Below are 14,290 nucleotides of genomic sequence, written 5' to 3'. Positions count from 1 at the left end.
ATATATACCTAAATATATGTACACATGTGTATCTAACTTATTTTTAGAATAAGTTCCTTAGTCCGTTAAACAGCAAAGTATAAACACAGGTTTTACATATTGCATTCCCTGACACCTCTCCCTCCCCACTTTCCCCATTATAATATAAGCTCCTGGAGGGCACAAACAGTTAGTACTTTGTATTAATTCTCTTTGCAATTATTCTGCACGAACATTTACGTTCTCACTATCTCCTCTCATAATATCAGCTCCTCTTGGGTAGGGACTGTTTAGTTCTGAGCACAGTGCCTGGCACACAGTAGGTACTCAATAAACAGTTGATGGATGTTGTCTTTATATCCCCAGCACCATTCATAGAACACTGTATATATTAGGTACTTATGTTGGTTGATTTAAATTGAATTTACATCTACCTTTTTTTAATAGGAGAAGCAAATAACAGAAGTTCATTTCTATAATAATAGTTTCTATGGTACAAACAAAAGGCAGTCTCCTGATACTAAGAAGTGGTTCCCTTTCATTAAAGACCTTTAAACAAAACTGGATGTCGAATAAGGGATTCCTGTTTGGATACAAGTTGGACTAGATGGTCCTCGAGAACTCTTCCAACTCTCAGCATACTAATGTGTATTCATTAATGATGCCACCATCACTCAAACATCCTTCTAACCCTTTCTCCTAATTCATGCCCAGTCTCTTACAAAATCCACTAAAACAACATTTTCCTGATTAGTCCCCATCTTACTTGGTATTTTCACTCATTTAATCATTTAGCAAAAGTTTCTTGGGTTTATGTTATATGTGCAAGCTACTTATGTTGGCATTTGGCAGGAATAAAAAAAGATAAATAAGACAAAGCCAGCCATCAAAGATCTCACAATCTAGCAGGGAATGGAGTGTGGGTAAAGAAAGCTATACACAATGAACTACAATAGAAAACAGAATATAATTAAAAAATAAAGGATCCTTAAAGTACCATGGTATTTCTCTTGTCAATGAGATCTGGGAGAAAGGAAGGGAGATGAAGCAATGCTTAAAGAAGAGACAACATTTGAACTCCATCTTGAAAGCTGAAAAAGTTTCCAAAAGGGGAAATTGAGGCCAACAGAGGGAAGGCATTCTAAACACAGGTTATGAGGATGGCATGAACAAACATGGAAGTAGAAAAATGAGAGCTAGTCTGTACATGCCAAAGGCAATGCAGTTAGTAAACAGAACGCTAGATTTGGAGTCAGGAAGACCTAGTTTCAAGTCTCACCTTAGATATTTACTAGTTCTATGACTATATAAACATGGCACTCAATCTCACTGGGCCTCAGTTTCCTTGTCTGTAAAATGTAGATGTTGGATAAGATGATTTATGAGTTCCTTTCTACATCAGTGATCCTGTGACCCTAAGTCATAGAGCCTCTCTGAACTTCAGAATTTCAGTTAACACTCTAAGACACTCCAAGTTATCTATGGACTGTGGTCTGTGCTGATGAAGACAGTTTCCACATTCATGAAATCAGAGGCCCTCGACATAGAGACATGTATTTGGTGGATGATGAGTATTCCAGTTTTTACTACATTACTTTGTACTTAGTTATATGTTATGGGATATGTATGTACTTTGCTCTCCAGTTGGACTGTAAGTGCCATGAAAATGCTTGGCACTCCCTGGATGTGTCCACACACAAAACGGCAAAATGATTACATAACTGTTCCCAACTGTACTTTTCAGTTAAATCAATCAGTCGTGATCAGTCTACATGGCACGTGATGGGCAAAGACTCCAAGCTGCAGTTGCTCTCTGTGGGCTACTGAGGAGACAGACCATGGCTGACTGGGTTTGACTTAAAGTTATGGTTGGAACACTCCTCTTCCATGTTAAGTTGCCATGAACATAGATACAGGCTGGGTTTCCTACCTTTCAACAGCATCTTATATAGTGTTCTGCATACATTAGCTGCTCTGTGGATTTTACTGATAGATGAACAAGCAGAAGTCATATATACAGCGCTGTGAAGTTCAATTATTCTGAATATACACAAGCAAAGCTCCCCACTGACTCATTTTAAAAAAACTTTCTCAGCTTCTTCTTATTCTACTCTGCGAGTTTCAATGATCCTTTTGTTTCAAAGCTATTTTCATTGTTCACTGAATTGAATTAAATTTCCTTCCTTGAAGTCTCCCCTTAAGGTGGGAGGATATACGTCCCCACCTCTATTACTCTTAGAAGCCAGGTTTGGAACTTTGATGGCTTCTTCACCTATAAAAGGACTCAGGGAAATCATATCTCTAATCCCAAAGATGCTAACATTCAATGTAATGATTCCACTTGTCTCTATCTTTAAAAACCAATACTCTACACCATGTAAGTAATATAGCCTTTATTATTTTTTTTGAAGCTGCGTGTTAGTCATCAGAAAGACATATCAATCATACCTTGGAAATCACAAAAACCAGACTGCGGTTTCATTCTTACACACTATGATTCTTAACAAGTAGAAAAGAGAGCTAATTTATCATAGTCACATCATGAAGAAACTGTTTTAAAGAACATATATTGAATTATCAATCCAAACAACAGAAGATGAACCAATATACACACTCAGTATTTTGTTTTCAAATCTCTTGATCTCTCTTTAAAATATACCATGGAGCTACAAATAAAGAATAATAAACACAAACTATATACACATGTACTTACTCATATATACAAAAGATGCCATGGTGTAGTGGATAGAGAGCTGGCCTTGGAGCCAGAAGATATGAGTTCAAGTCACAACTCTATGACTAATCAAGCGACTTAACTGCTATGGTCTAGGCATTCTCTAAGACGGTAACTTGAAGAACAGTTGCTATCCAGAATTGATTGGTGGAGTAGCCTCTCCCAAGAGCTCCCTACAGTGATCAAATCACAGGTCTGGACTAATATACATATATACACATTTTTATGGGTGTATCTCTAAAAATCATACACACATATACATATACATACACATACATATATATATATACACACACATATATATATACACACACATCCCTATATGTGAAATATATACACATGTACATATACATACATACATACATACATACATATACACACACACACACACACACACACACACACACATATATATTTATAGGCCTGAATGCATGTGCATATATGTATCTGTAAACTGTAGGAATTTATAGCTACATAATACTATTAAAATTAGGAACTGGAAGTACAGTTACCTTCTAGATCTTCATCAAATTCTGTTACGGTTTTCTGGAGCTGTCCATTAATAAAGATGTCATCGTCATCCTTTGCTGTAATTGCATTTTCATTTCTGCAGAAGAATAAAAAGAAATACAGATTTAGTCTTATTTTAAAATGTATCTAAAATCCGTTCTGAGAGACAGCACAGAATGATAGCTAGAAGGGCCAAAGCTGGAATGAGAAAGACCTGGGTTCAGGTTCTCTCTCTGTCACATATTGGCTGTGTGATCCTAGGCAAGTCACTTTACCTCTTGGTACTCCAGGCAAGTCTCTAAGCTTGTAAATGGCAAGTGCTTGTGATCTACATTAGTAGAAGTGGTCTCTACACTTAAGAGTGCCCCATACTGAAGAAAATATAGGTCTGGACCAAAATTTAAAACAAAATTCCATTCATTTTGGCAAACACCCAGGGAAGACCCTAATTCAAACCACAAACATCCATGCTGCCCCTCTGGCCCACCTCTATCTGTGGGTTCACCAGTTGACTAAATACATCAATCCAGAATATGTACATAAAGGGTTAACAAAACCTATATCACAAAGAAACAGTTCCCATTCACTCTGGAGTCAATGAGTCCGAATTTTAATTCTGATGTACAAAGAAAACTTAATGAGCAAATAGGATTTGTTTGCACATCTGTGTCATTCTAAAGCATTCACTGATAAATGGTGTACAAATACACAAATCTGAGTTACAATAAAACATTCAGGCATATAGAGTGCAAGACTATTGGATGGGCAAGAATACTGCAGTATCTGATACTCTATGGAAACTTCAGAATTATTTTGTTTCCAAAGTTCATGGTTGAATTTTGCAGCATTTCCTCACGTGGCTGTAATTGTCACCCTGGGATGCATGCCTTCTTTTCTAGAGCACAGAGAGGTTATCCAGGTGGGTGGGCTCTGTGCTCTTGAATTTTGTCACGTGCCCAAACAACAGGGGAGAGCCGAGGGAACAGAATGGGATCTCTGGGTCTTCATCTGGAAGGCCTTGTTGAGTTGACAGAGTGAGTAGAGCAGGTAAAGCTCATTGTGACTGAACTCTGGGGTCCTACTTTTAAAGCTGAGTATCTTCTTCCTACTACAGTACAGAACCCTAGCTGGAAACCGCAGGCCCTATTAAGAACAGAGATATCTCTTACTCATCTGTTCCACAAGCATTTCATTACCTAGTTTGTTCCAGACATCATGCAAAGTATTGAAGATAAAAGGTCAGTTAGTAAGCTAACAAACATTTACTAAGTCCTTACTATGTGCCAGGCACTTAAAAGCTACAGTTACAAAGAAAGACAAAAACACAGTTCCTGTCCTCAAGGATCTTAATGGGTAAGACAGCACGTAAATAACTAAATACTATACAGAGTAGATGGAAATTCATTTTAGAGTCAGGGCGAGATTTGATTTCAGTCTTGAAGGAAACAAGGGAGGCCAGCTGGCAGATGTGAGGCAAGGAAGAATCACAGGCATGGGGGCCAGTCAAGGAAAAAGAGAAGGGAGACAGAGAAGAAGTCTCCTGTGTGAGGGACAGCAAAAAGGTTGGTACAGTCTGATGGTAAAGTCCACAGATGGGAGTCAAATATAAGAAGACTGGAAAGATAAGATGGATATGGAAAACGTACATAGGTTCCCAAAGTAGGTGATACTACTCCCTGGGGGGCACTGAAACGATCCAGGGGGGTGGCAGTAGCCTTGGTGCAATTGGGTGGCATTGAATAAAAATAAGGGGATAGTGGAAGCATAAGGAAAGAGAAGATAAAAAAATTTTCAAAAACCATTTATACATGTTTCATCTGTTGTGTAAGAGTTAAAGTCTTAGTGATTATATTATTTTCCAAATAAACACACAAAATGCAAGTTATAACTGATCAGTGGTCAAGTCTGCCAACAGGTCTTAACAAGCAAGTGTTGGCAAGAGCATGTCACACATTGTCAGGAAATCCAGCATACACTGCCAAGACTATGTGCATGCAATGACTTGTTTACAATATGATACTATATAATTACATGATGAAATACTGCGTCATCAAAATTTCAATGCAGGTAAAACCTTCCACAAATTTACAATAAATTATTAAATTTGAGATGCATCATTTAAAAAATATATATATATATTTTTGAAATGACCCAAATTTGAAATAAAAGTTAAAGGGCTAAGAAAGTAGATTTCCAGGGGGGGTGCTGAATAAGTTTTTTGGGGGGTAGGCCAAATGAGTTTGGGAACCTCTGCTGTAAGTGATATAAAAGATGATTTTATATGGGATTCTGGAGACAATCAGGAGCCAGTAGAGGATCAACTGAAATCTGGGAGAGACTTGAGGGATAGAGACGAAGACAAATACTCAACAGTCTCTTCTCTCAAGAAGCTTATATTTGACTGGGACAACTCTTCATCATAGGGCCCATTTGAGTGTCTTTACACACCTTCATCTCAGACCTCTCTCCAATCCTGGTCTATTTATACTGGGCAAATATCTATGTCCTTTAACTTTCAGAGGTCAGCTTCAGTGGCCTTGCATCTAATAATCTTACAATACATATCACTGAATGTTTCACTGTAATTAAGATTTATGAAAATCATTAAGGCTCACCTTACAAACAGGGAGCTCAATCTTGGGAGGCTTGTTACTGGGAGCTGTGCCCAGCAGTTTTACTCAGATTTGAGGAAAGAAGTAGTATCATTAATTTTTCTTCTCTCAAGACTCCTAATAAGGAGGTTTCGGACTCAAGACACAGAATGAGACACATGCTTTTGGATGTTGCCAAGGCAAGAATTTGCTCTGCTTGACTATGCACATTTGTTACAAGGGTCCCCCCCCCCCCTTTTTTCTTTTCAGTTGCAGGGGTAGGAGGAAGGTGGGAGGAGAGAAAACAAATTCTACTTAATTGACAAAAATAAAATGAGTTTAAAAAAAAACACTTCCTAGTAAGGACACAGACTATCTATAAACAGACAGCTCTCCTCTGGATTAGTGGAATTGCATAATTTGTTTCATACAGGCAGCAGAAAGATTAGTGAGACAAAAGCTCATAGAGCTTAGGTTGTTAAGTCTCTTGTAAGAAGAATTCTATGTATGGACTATACTGCTTTCACATTGTGCCATCAACTTCAAGATATTTCTAAAGTGATTAATTGCCAATATCTAGTGAAGTCTAAAGAAGTATCTGCTGCAGGCAAAAGTGAGCACTGATTTCTACCAATGTTAATTCACCTCAGATTAGGATGTGTTGAATCTATTTTCAAAAATCTTTACTTAAATCACATGGTTTGGTCTCACAAATTAATCTTCTTTATTAAGCACTCGTTTTGGGAACCCTCTAGCAACTTTCTAATTTGCCATTTGTCAGAACCTTAGGTTCTTTCTGTTTAGCACTTCTATGAATTCAGGGGTGTGACCATGAGAAGGTCACTGAACCTCTCTAGGCTTTCTCTGACTCATCTACTAAATGATAGAGTTGCTCACCTGTCAAGTAAATCTACAAGGATCATTCCACCATTATTATTCTCTGAGTCCAAGGAGTCTACAGGTATCCTGTATACGTTTGCCTATGTCTATTATAAACTATATACTGTATAAAGAAGCGATAGAAAAATTGCTTTTTAAAAGCATCAAGTTTTGGGTTTTGGTTTTAGAGTGGTCAAATGTCCTTCTTGGGATGCTTTTCCTCTTTCTCCTACTTTTTTCTCCTCCATGATAAATTATACAACATCATTTTAAGTGAATTTAAATTTATGTGTTTAATTTTAAAACGTGAAGAAAGTAATGGAAAATGAAAACAGCATTTTGAATGCCTCCGACTAGGTATGTAGTCTTTGGCAGGTCATTTCACTTTGCTGAAGCCTCAGTTTCCTCATCTGTAAAATGAAGAATGTGACCTAGATGATCTGGAAAATTTATTCTAGCTCTAACATTCTATAAAAACTGAAGGCCAAAAAAGCATCTGGGGCCTAACTACGACAAATGACGAATATGAAGAAATACAGCTATCTTTTCCATTAGAATGCAAGCTCCTTGAGGGCAGGGGCGATTTTTGCTTTTTCTTTGTTTCCACAGTGCTTAGCACAGTCCCTGGCAGAGAGTAAATATTAAATGAGTGCTTGTTGATATATCTGTTCCGGACTTGAGCTTTGATGTCATTGGTGTAGGTAGCTCCTAGAGAGGAATTCCCTTGGTTATTTCAGGTTAGCCTTTACTCTAGGCCTTCCAGCCTCAAGAGATTTGTCTGGGGTGTTAGGGTTTCATAAATTCTAGAAAATTCTTGGCTTGTTCTTCATAATTTTGAATATGGTCACATCCATCCTAAATAAATGTAAAAACCGGAGCAGTGTTCTTTTCAAAAAGCTTTCTGGCTCCACACCCAACACTAAGAAGTTACGTGACTTGCTCAGGGTAACATGTCCAATATGTCCCTCAGATCTTCCCAGTCAGCTCCCTATCCAATATGATACGCTGCTTCTCAGGAAGATATATATGGTGTGATGGGCAACACTTAAGGTTATCCCTTCATTTCATATTACAGACTTGATGTCGTGAGGTACAGTTTCTCAGCAGTGACATCAAATTTACCAATCACTGGTCCTGGAAAAGACCAAGCCAAATGAGAACAGAAAATGGATTTTTTGTTTAGACACTCCTGGTCCCATTTCTAAGAATGGTGTTTACATTAAAGAAGGTTTCTCTTTTCTGCTATTTTTATGGACCAGAATATGATGCATTATTTTGGAGCTTAAAATATAAGGCTCCAAACATTTTGCTATCAATCCTGTGGCTATAAAAGGTTGAAGTTTTTATTAAGCAGGGAATGCAACCTGGAGAAATGAGCCACAACCTGGGTAGGCCTACCTTAGTTCCAGAGGTCTACCACATCCCAGCGAACAGAAAACTAGAGATGTCAAACAAGGGCAAGGAAATTACTGCTTAGGCCTTTGTTGCTCTCTCTTGCTGAAACAGAAAAGTGGTTCTTCCTCGAAGGCCTTAGTGCAAATACCTGAATGTTCTCTAAGTCTGGTCAATCTTGAATATGGCTCAATTTGCTTTCCAAGTTAACAAACTGGGAAATAATGAATGAGATACATCTCATTCTGTTTTTCCTCTCCTAAACCCATTCTTTATCCCATCACGACCTTCCCTTCACACACTTTACCTCAACTATGAGCTACTCCTGAATCCCTTGCTCCTTGACTTACTGCCAACCACACCAAGTTGTGCCCCAACCCTGGGCTACTCTCATAATCTACCTTTTTCTCCATTCTGACTGAAGGACCTGCATAAAGCTCCTAAGTTGGAATCCCACTTCAGATACTTACTAGCTGTGTGACTCTGGACAAGTTTACTAACCTCTGTTTGTCTCAGTTTTCTCATCTGTAATGGGATAATAATAGTACCTACTCCTAGGTATTGTGAAGACAGAACGAGATGATTTATATAAAGTGCTTTGGAAAGCTTAAGATGCTATACAAATATTAGCTATTATTATCATGAACACTATTATTACTGGATTGAAAGAAGAGGGCTGGCCTTGCGCTTGGCAACAGTGCTGTTAAGGATTTAAATGTGAAGATTTAGTCGCTAGCTTGAAGCATTAGCTGATTTTAGGTTGGGTCAGACAATAGTCCCATAGCAGAAGTAAATAGGAGCTTAATATTTTCCCTCAAAAATTCTTCCAGCTCAAACCTAGAGACATGTGTCTTGTTGATAGTTTTATCTTGGCTCAAGCCCAAGAAAAATATGAGACAATTCTGAGATCAGGTTGTATGTGTTGGATAAACATTACCAATGGCATTTTCTCACACAGAGTTTGTGATTCTGTAAAGAGCATGATAACCTTCAGGCCACTTCTGTCATAAAATCTGAGGGACTGAGATGACAAGGGCTGGTAAATCTGAAACCAAAGCCTGAGAAAAAAAGGCAACCTCAGTCCTAGGTCTCCCTTACCCTTTGTGAGATCTGTCCAGCAGAGAATAACAGAGGGCCAAGGATAGCTGGGCAGCAGGGTTTTGGGTTCCCCTGAGCTCGGGCCACAATGCCTAATTAGGCCTCAGCAACCACTCACCCAGCTGGAGACAAAATTAAAGTTAGGGCAGCAGTTGTTTCAGATTAGGACCTTGGGAGATGGGTCTTTATGACAATTTATCAAGTGAAAGAGACAGCTTTTGAATTATTTTTAAACAAAGTCATGCCACTCTAGTGCCGTTTCTCTCATAAGAGGTGAAAGGAGATCCTACAGGGATGTGAACAATAGCCTAGTCAATAAAACCAGGGTGGAGAGGTAGGAGGAAAATCCAAAGTATTCTTAAAAGAACCACAGGAATGTTCTTATTTTGGGAAAAAACAAAACAAAACAACAACAACAACAACAAACCACCACATTTTCAAAATGAAAGTTTTATAACTTAAAGGTGAAAAAAGGGAAAGACCTTTGCAATTTAGCTAATAACCACTGTCATTACTTATTTGATTTTAAAACTGTTTCCCTAGGGGCAGCTAGGTGGCAGCGGATAGAGCACTAGCCCTGAAGTCAGGAGTACCTGAGTTCAAATCAGCCCTCAGACCAAACACTTGACACTTACTACCTGTGTGACCCTGGGCAAGTCACTTAACCCCAACTGCCTTAAATAAATAAATGAACAAATCAATCAATAAATAAATAAATAATGGCACTGTTTCCCTAATTAAAAAGAGTTGGGGTCCTAACAGGTGAGCAAGCATAAGTCTAATTACTTTCTTAAACCTAGAAGTGGGGCCTATCCTTGGGCATTAAGGAAAAGACTAGCATATTTATATAGGGCTTGATTTTATCTTACCTTTCCTATTGCTTCACCTCTTCTATAGGGTGCCCAGGAAAAAGAGAGGAGAAGTATGGAACACTGATAAAAGATTGATAAGAGAAGAGACTACAAGTTTTATCTCTTGGCTTTGATTTTCACAGAGTACTTTGTTGGGACCTCTCCTTTGCCTCCACTGAATTCCACCTGATTGTATACTTATTTGTGTATGGGTCATAAAGAAGCAAGTTTGCTCAAAATTATCCCAGGGAACATTATCTAGAGAACTAAAGTTGTATTTCATAACAGCTAGGGGTGCAGTAGACACAGCGCCAGTCCTTGAGTCAGGAAGACCTGAGTTTAAATCAGGTTTCAGACACTTACGAGCTGTGTGACCCTTGCTCACAAGTCATTTAACCTCTGTCTGCCTCAGTTTCCTCAACTGTAGAACGGGGTTAATAATAGCACCTACATGCTAGAGTTGTTGTGAGGATAAAATGAGATAATATTTGTGAAGTGCTTATGCTTAGTAAACACTTGTTTCTTTTCCTTCCTAGGTTTTGATGTCTTGTATATACAAAGAAATGAACTGTTTTATTATGAGGGAGTCACTGTAACTTTGAAATCCAGGGTTTCAAAATATCAGAATATTTGGCCGACCATGTCCTTCAACTAGAACAACGGTTTTGAAGGCATAGAGCTTGGGTTTGAATCTTTGTTCAATTACACACACACACACACACACACACACTCTCTCTCTCTCTCTCTCTCTCTCTCACTCTCTCTCTCTCTCTCTCTCTCTTTCTGTTCCAAAAGTCTTAGTGCAGTTTTAAGCTCTAATAGTATATATAAATAAAACAAATATTATTACGATATTAAAAAGAGGTTAGGTTGATTTCTAGAGTTATAGATTTAGATCAGCTAATCTAAATCCCCTCATTTTACAAAAGCAGAAACTGAAGCCCAGAAGGGTTGAATAACTCACTCAAGATTAGACAAATAAGCAGAATCAGGATTCAAACTCAGTTCCCTTTGCCTCCAAATCCAGTATTCTTGCCAGTATTTCATCCTGCCAGGATTTCCTATCAAACTCATAGAGCTTAGAGCATGGATAGGTCCTCAACTTTTCTTCCCTTGAAATACAAAGGACATCCTTAATGCATATACTGAACACTCAATATTCCTTGGAGAACCAGTAGAGATTAGTGGAAAGAATCCTGGATTTGAATGCTCAGGATCTAAGTTCAAGACCAACTCTGCCCTTACTTAGCTGTGACTCTGGGCAAGTCTTAGGTTCAGTAGCCCTGTCTACCTCACAACATCCTTGAGAGTACTAAAGGAGATGATACATGCAAAGTACTTTTTACCACAGACCCTGAAAGCTCTATATTAATTCATTTTCTTTCCCTCTTCTTATTACTACCATAGTGACCAGTAGTTACCCATTTACCTAAACTCATTAGGTGTTTTTTTGGGTGGTGCAGAGTACGCTGGACTTGGGAGTCAGGAAGACATAGCGTAGAATTCTGCCTCTGACCCTGTGACTGTGTAACTATAGGCAAGTCACTTCAACCTCTCTAAAGCTTGTTTCTTCATCTTTCAAATGGAAATGACACTTCACAGGAACATTGTGAGAATCAAATAAGAATATATGTAAAGTCATCTGCAAACTTTTCAATTAGACTTCAGTCCTATTTAATCTCTAATACCCCCCACTCCCTACTGATTTGTGGTGTGGGTCTCTCTATGACAACATTCTTCTGGGCTCAGCAATGTCTCTTATTTAGACTTAATATTCTAGTAATTTTCACATCTATGAACTTAACGAGGATCTTTGAACTCCCAAGCTCATTCAATAAAATCACTTTCCTCCCTTGGGCAGATATAGTTCAAGGGTTAGCTTCTAAGGATCTGTGTGGTCCATGATACTAGAGAGCTGAAGAGTGAATTCTCAACTTGAGTTCAAGCACAGACTCCAGGGGGAAAGGTCCATGAACTTGTGTGGGAAAAATTATATCCTTATTTTTATTAATCTCTAACCGAAATCTAGCATTTCCTTCAACTACAAATTTAAAAAATATTGAAAGAAAGGATTCATAGGCTTCATCATACTGCCAAAAGGATCCATGACATAAAAAAAGTCAAGAACCACTGGTCTACCAGCAGAAAGACCACATGGTTAGTTATAGGTTTGCAGATCTCGGATCTCATAAGAAAAGACATTTTCAACAAAATATATAATTTAAGCACAAAGACCATCATTACTGAGTCAAAGTTTGGATATAACTTAAAAATTATCCTCCCTGAAACATTAATATTCTTAATGCCTCAGAGAGTCTGTATTGACTGTGGTTTATTATGTATAGCTAATGATGACTGGTTGATTTATTAGTTGCAGTTTTATGTTGGAACCTTCCCTAAGATGCTCATAGTTCTACTGTGTTCAGCCACAGACCTGGATTAAGTCAAGGAATCATATGCTTTAGAGGTAAAAGGGCAATCTCTGGGATTTGAGTTCAATGACTAGTGGGTAAAGACTTTCAGTAAGTACAACTTATTTTATTATGAGTAAATACTTGGATTCTAGCAAACACCTCAAAACCCAGAAAACTTTTTCTAGCTGACAGTGCTGCTAAATATAGCCTGTATCTCAAAATGTTACTAAACACACTCATCCTTAGTCATATATGATGATTAGTCTTTATACTTTTAAAAACTGAAACCTTGGTCTGAATATCCTTAGGCAAAGTATAATGTTATTAATGAAACAATCAGAATAAAACCCCTTTAATAAACAGCACAAAAACAATAGCTTAGTTTTGCCACTTGCCATAATTAAGTTGAAAAAGGCAGGCTTTTTGTTAGAATCGGTGAACTGGTGCTTTCTTGGTGATTGGAAGCAGAGATTTCTGAAGACCCAAGTCCTTCCAGGAAAACACTCAGGCTTTGTGAAACATGTAAATCTGGGGACCATCTTATTGAAGTGTCTTTCTTGACCTTGATATTTATGAGGGTGCAGAGAGGAGAGTCCCAGATCATCTTCCAAGAAACCATATCCTCAATTAGACACACTTCACAGATTAGGACTGATATAGGTGAGTATGAGTTTCATGAATTACATTTAGGAAGTAGAATATGTCTCAAAGGTGCTAGAGAAATAATTCCAACAAAAGGAGAATTATATCAAAGTTCAGAACTAAGAGACAGCAGTCATCCATGAGGGTCTGCTTGGTCAATAACTTAGGTTCCTTCTCCTATCCTCTTAACCTAAACCAGTTAAATAGGTACTTACAGTTCCGGCCTCCACAGCCTGGTCTATCAATCAATTAGCACTTAATAAGCACCTATGTGCCAGGTGATGAGCTAAGCACTGAAGATACAAAGAAAGGCAAAAATAGTCACTTCTCTCAGTCTAACGGGAGAGACAATATGTAAACAACTACGTGTGTGCATGTGAATATCTATATACACACACACACACATACATACATACATACATACATTCATACATAATAAATGAGGGATCATCTCTGAAGGTTGGGAAAGGCTTCTTGAAAGGTCAAATCCTGTTAAAGTTAGTTGAGACTTGAAAGAGCTCAGGGAAGACTAGCAATGGAGACTAGTATGTGTTGCATTTACAGGGATTTTATATTTTGATTAAGCTGGTGATTTTTGATGCATTTGTAATATTCAGGCAGAGAGGTCAAACTGCCCCAATCTGGGCCCCATTTTTATAAGAGACAGTGTGCAACAGTGGATAGAGTGCTGGAATTGGAAGTTAGGAAGCCCTGATTTTGAATCCTACCTTTGGCTTTTACTAGCTGTGTGAGCTTGTCATTTAACCTTTCTTTCCTTCATTTTCACCATTTATAAACCTAACATAATAATACCTGCAACATCTATCTCTCAAGAGTAATGAGGTTCAAATGGGATAACATATATTAAAGACCTAGTGTTATAATATGAAGTTTTTTAAATTATAAAGCAGTTTCATTTGGATTCTTTACTCATTGCAGATGCTACAATTACTTAATAACATTATCAGCCTTCCCATATGATCTATTAGTGCCCCTTCTTGGGCTACCAAGAAACTATAAGGGTCAATGTAACACTTTAGGAGGGTTCAAATACCAGGCACTTGAATTCTTTCTGGCAGATTTCATTGTGATCTACAAAAAGTTGGAGAGACATAGTTTCTAGATAATAATTTTATTAATTATGGCTAGTAGATAATTAATAAGAATCATTTGGTTGTCTCTCCTAAACCAAAGACCACT

The 14,290-nt window shown here is 37.9% G+C and overlaps 1 protein-coding gene across 7 annotated transcripts in view; it reads right to left on the bottom strand.

Moving 5' to 3' along the window:
* COBL (cordon-bleu WH2 repeat protein) overlaps positions 1-14,290 on the bottom strand; it is a 336,290-nt gene that overhangs the window by 33,613 nt on the left and 288,387 nt on the right. For all 7 annotated transcript variants that reach the window (XM_020981301.2, XM_078152259.1, XM_020981298.2 and 4 more), the window contains one exon: positions 3,226-3,320. In XM_020981301.2, coding sequence (XP_020836960.1) covers positions 3,226-3,320 — 95 coding nt within the window. The remainder of the gene's footprint in view (positions 1-3,225; positions 3,321-14,290) is intronic.

Source organism: Phascolarctos cinereus, unplaced genomic scaffold, assembly GCF_003287225.1.
Source record: "Phascolarctos cinereus isolate Bilbo 61053 unplaced genomic scaffold, phaCin_HiC Scaffold_4;HRSCAF=312, whole genome shotgun sequence".
Classification (NCBI taxonomy): domain Eukaryota; kingdom Metazoa; phylum Chordata; class Mammalia; order Diprotodontia; family Phascolarctidae; genus Phascolarctos; species Phascolarctos cinereus.
This window is presented reverse-complemented; position numbering and strand designations above follow the sequence as displayed.